The 4,051-nt window shown below is 56.4% G+C and overlaps 1 protein-coding gene across 1 annotated transcript in view; it reads left to right on the plus strand.

The window, feature by feature from the left end:
* The window catches only part of LOC104290583 (zinc finger protein 850-like), a gene marked incomplete at its 5' end in the record, with an annotated part of 11,578 nt that extends 8,334 nt beyond the window's left edge, over window positions 1-3,244 (plus strand). Inside the window, 3 exons of the mRNA XM_009889696.1 lie at window positions 2,098-2,337; window positions 2,477-2,800; window positions 2,861-3,244. Of these exons, the coding sequence (XP_009887998.1) occupies window positions 2,098-2,337; window positions 2,477-2,800; window positions 2,861-3,244 (948 nt within the window). The remainder of the gene's footprint in view (window positions 1-2,097; window positions 2,338-2,476; window positions 2,801-2,860) is intronic.
* Window positions 3,245-4,051: the final 807 nt, after the last annotated feature.

The following is a 4,051-nucleotide window of genomic DNA, read 5'->3' on the forward strand; positions in this document are numbered from 1 at the left end:
GCTATCGCTGGCCCTCGCCCCACGCTGGGTGGTCCACGGGTGACTGCACCAAAGGGGGATGAGGTACAGAAATGGGGAATGAGGTCAAAACGGGGACTGGAGTCGCAGGTTATGGGAACTGCTATAGCGGGACCCCCTGGTTGCTGACCGGGTGGGAGCACGGAGAGGACTCCATTGCAATGTTGAACTCTATAACCTGTCCCAAAATGACCCGGGGTGGGCTTTGGGGTGGACGTACCTTTAGGTTGTTGCAACCCATGGTTTGAGTTGTGTGTTATCGGAGTTTCTATGACAGGAACCGCCCGACCCGATGGAGGAGAAGAATCATTAAGAAGCAGTGACCCGACCTGAGCTGCCTTTGGTGCCCGGTGACCCCACGCAGCACCCCACCTCCCCCGTCCCGAGTGGCCACCGTAACTGATGGAGGCCAACGTCGTGGACTAAATGAGCTCGGTGGACATTTGTGGACATTTTACAGCGATTTTACAGGGGTGGCCCGTAGAGTAGGGGAATGTGTCTTACATCAGAGGACGGGAAGGGGGACGGTGGTTAATGAGGGTGTGCCGGATGGTGTGAGACCTGAGCCTGACGTCCATGGTGTGGAATGAGGGGTGGAGAATGTGCTGCTTTTGGCTGGGGTACAGTTTTCTTTTCTCCATAGTAGCTGGCACGGGGCTAGATTTGGGATTTGTGTTGGAAACAGTCTTCGGAACACAGGGATGTTTTCACAGAGTCAAACTCGTTTCTGCTCCTCACAGCGCCCCACCAGCCACGGGCTGGGGGTTGCCCAGGGACTGGGGAGGGGACACAGCCGGGATAGCTCACCCCGACCGACCAAAGGGATATTCCACGCCGTGTGACATCACGCTCAGGATATGAACCTGGGGGAGAAGAAGGGAAGCAGGGACGTTTGGAGTGATGGCGTTTGCCTCCCCAAGTCCCCGTTACGCGCGATGGAGCTCTCCTGGGGGCGGCTGAACACCCGCCTGCCCGTGGGAAGTGGTGAATGAATCCCTCAGTTTGCTGTGCGTGTGTGTGCGGCTTTCGCTATACCTATTAAACTGTCTTTATCTCAACCCACGAGTTGTTCCTCACTTTCACCCTTCCGATTCTCTCCCCATCCCGCAGGGGAGCGAGCAAGCGGCTGTGTGGCTTTTTGTTTCTGACTGTGCCAAACCAGGATGCTCGTGGGTGCGACCACCCAGACAACTCGTTATCCTCCGAGTGGTCCATCCATCAAATCCATCAATTTCTCCAATTCAGAGACCAGGATGTCGTGCAGGACAGCACAAGAACCTGTAGATGGTGTCAGCTGATCTGCCCTTATCCACCAACGCTGTAATGCCATTGTAGAAGGCCACCAAATTTGTCAGGCGTGAGTTGTCCTTAGTTAAGCCATATTGGCTGTCACCAATCACCTCCTTATTTTCCATGTGCCTCAGCAGAGTCTCCAGGAGAATCTTCTCCATGATCTTGCTGAGGAACATGGGTGAGACTGACCGGCCTGCGGTTCCTCTGGTCTTCCTTTTTTCCCTTTATAAAAAAGAGGGTCATGTTTCACCTTATCCAGTCAGTGGGAACTTCCCTGGTGTCATGGTTTGGTCCGGACTGGCCACTGAGGGGAGTGACAGATGCAATTCATTCCAGAAAGCGCTGTCAGTTAGAAGAGACTGAACTGAGAAGTAAAATTCCTGAGGAGAAAACTGGTTATGTTTTACCTCAAACCAGGACAACCGGACTGTCACGACTTGTCAAATATGAGGGATAATATCTTGGCAACTTTGCCCACCAGTCCCCTCAGGACCTGCAGATTAATCTCATTGGGTCCCATGGACTTGTGCACCTTCAGGTTCCTCAGATGGTCCCGTATCTCATCTTCTACCATGAGTTGCTCCTCATTCTCCCAGTCCCTGCCTCTGCCTTCCGTGACTTGGGTGGTGTGGTTAGAGCCCTTGCCGGTGAAGACCAAGACCAAGACCCCCAGAGCCTGAGGGACCCACCACCTGCGACGAGTGTGGGAAGAGCTTTGGTAAGATCTGGGACCTGAAGGAGCACCGGTAGACGCACATGGAGATGTGGCCCTTCTCTCGTTGGCAGTGCAGTCGCAGCATTCGTGTGGAGAAGATTGTGGTGTCTCACCAGAAGGAGCTCAGTGGGGAGAAGCCCCTCTGCTGCGGTGACTGTGGAAAGCGCTTTGCTCAGCAGAATCACCTCCTGAGCCACCAGTGCGTGCACACGGACGAGAAGCCCTTTGCCTGCAGCCACTGCGACAACCGTTTTAGCCACAAGAACAGCCTGGTCCGCCACCAACAGGTCCACACCGGGAAACGACCTTATGCCTGAGCCCGCTGACTCAAGACCTTCAGGGACAAGACCACCTACAGCATCCACCAGCTGGTCCACACCAGGGAGCGCCCCTTCGCCTGCGCCCATTGCCCCAAGACCTTCATGGACAATGCCGGCCTTGCCCCCCAAGGCCCCCCCAGAGCCTGAGGGACCCGCCACCTGCAATGAGTGTGGGAAGAGCTTTGGTAAGATCCAGGACCTGAAGGAGCACCAGCAGACACACATGGAGATGTGGCCCTTCTCTCGTTGGCAGTGCAGTCGCAGCATTCGTGTGGAGAAGATTGTGGTGTCTCACCAGAAGGAGCTCAGTGGGGAGAAGCCCCTCTGCTGCGGTGACTGTGGAAAGCGCTTTGCTCAGCAGAATCACCTCCTGAGCCACCAGTGCGTGCACACGGACGAGAAGCCCTTTGCCTGCAGCCACTGCGACAACCGTTTTAGCCACAAGAACAGCCTGGTCCGCCACCAACAGGTCCACACCGGGAAACGACCTTATGCCTGAGCCCGCTGACTCAAGACCTTCAGGGACAAGACCACCTACAGCATCCACCAGCTGGTCCACACCAGGGAGCGCCCCTTCGCCTGCGCCCACTGCCCCAAGGCCTTCGGGGAGAAGCAGACCCTCACCATCCACCAGCGCATCCACACCGGGGAGCGCCCCTTCGCCTGCGCCCACTGCCCCAAGGCCTTCGGGGAGAAGCAGACCCTCACCATCCACCAGCGCATCCACACCGGGGAGCGCCCCTTCGCCTGCGCCCACTGCCCCAGGGCCTTCGGGGAGAAGAAGGGCCTCACCATCCACCAGTGGGTCCACACTGGGGAGAAACCCTACAAGTGTGATGAGTGCGGCAAGTCCTACAGCCAGAAGCAGCACCTGAAGAGACATCAGCTGGTGCATTAGGGCCCACCGGTGGGTCCGGAGCAGCTGAGAGACGCGGTTTTGGAACCTTAAAGCCAGTCTGCTTCCTCGCATGGCCGGTTCCATGTATGTCCACTGTCTCTTAAGTATACCCCCGCAGCGGAGGGCGCGCAGGGAGGAACGGCGTCGGGGAGGAGAGCGCTGCCCGGGAGCAGAGAGCGGTGCGGAGCATCACGTGCGCTTGAGGCCGCGCGGCAGCCGCGGCTGGGAGCAACTCCAGCAGACGCCCGCAGCGGCGCTGAGAAGGCAAAAAGCATCGTGTCTTTCGGTTCTCGGCGTAAGCAGTGTTCACACCTCTATAAAAGAAGGACCATGCAAGCGGTGTGGGCTGGTGTGTTACCGCGCGTGTTGTGGTTTAGCCCCAGCTGGTGATAGAGCACCAGGCGGGCTTTCGTTCACTTCCCCACCTCCCGTCAGCAGGATGGGGGCAGAATCGGAAGAAAAAGGCGAAACTTGTGGCTTGAGATAACAACAGTGTAACAGAACAGGAAAGGAAAAAGGAAAGCAACAATGATACTGACAAAGGAATATAAACCCCCAACGCCTAAGAAGGTGTGTGGTTCCTTTCTGTTCGTTGGTGGGGACAAAGCTGTTGGTTTGTTAGTCACGTCCAGTGGGATGTGGAGACTGCCATCTTCATAGAATCACAGAATTGCTGAGGTTGGAAGGGACCTTTAAGGTCATCATGTCCAACCATTAACACAACCTGACAAAACCACCTCTAAACCACATCCCCAAGTGCCACATCTGCCCTTTTTTTAAACACCTCCAGGGATGGCGAATCCCCCT

This window comes from Charadrius vociferus, unplaced genomic scaffold (genome assembly GCF_000708025.1).
Source record: "Charadrius vociferus isolate BGI_N301 unplaced genomic scaffold, ASM70802v2 scaffold678, whole genome shotgun sequence".
NCBI classification, from domain to species: Eukaryota; Metazoa; Chordata; class Aves; order Charadriiformes; family Charadriidae; genus Charadrius; species Charadrius vociferus.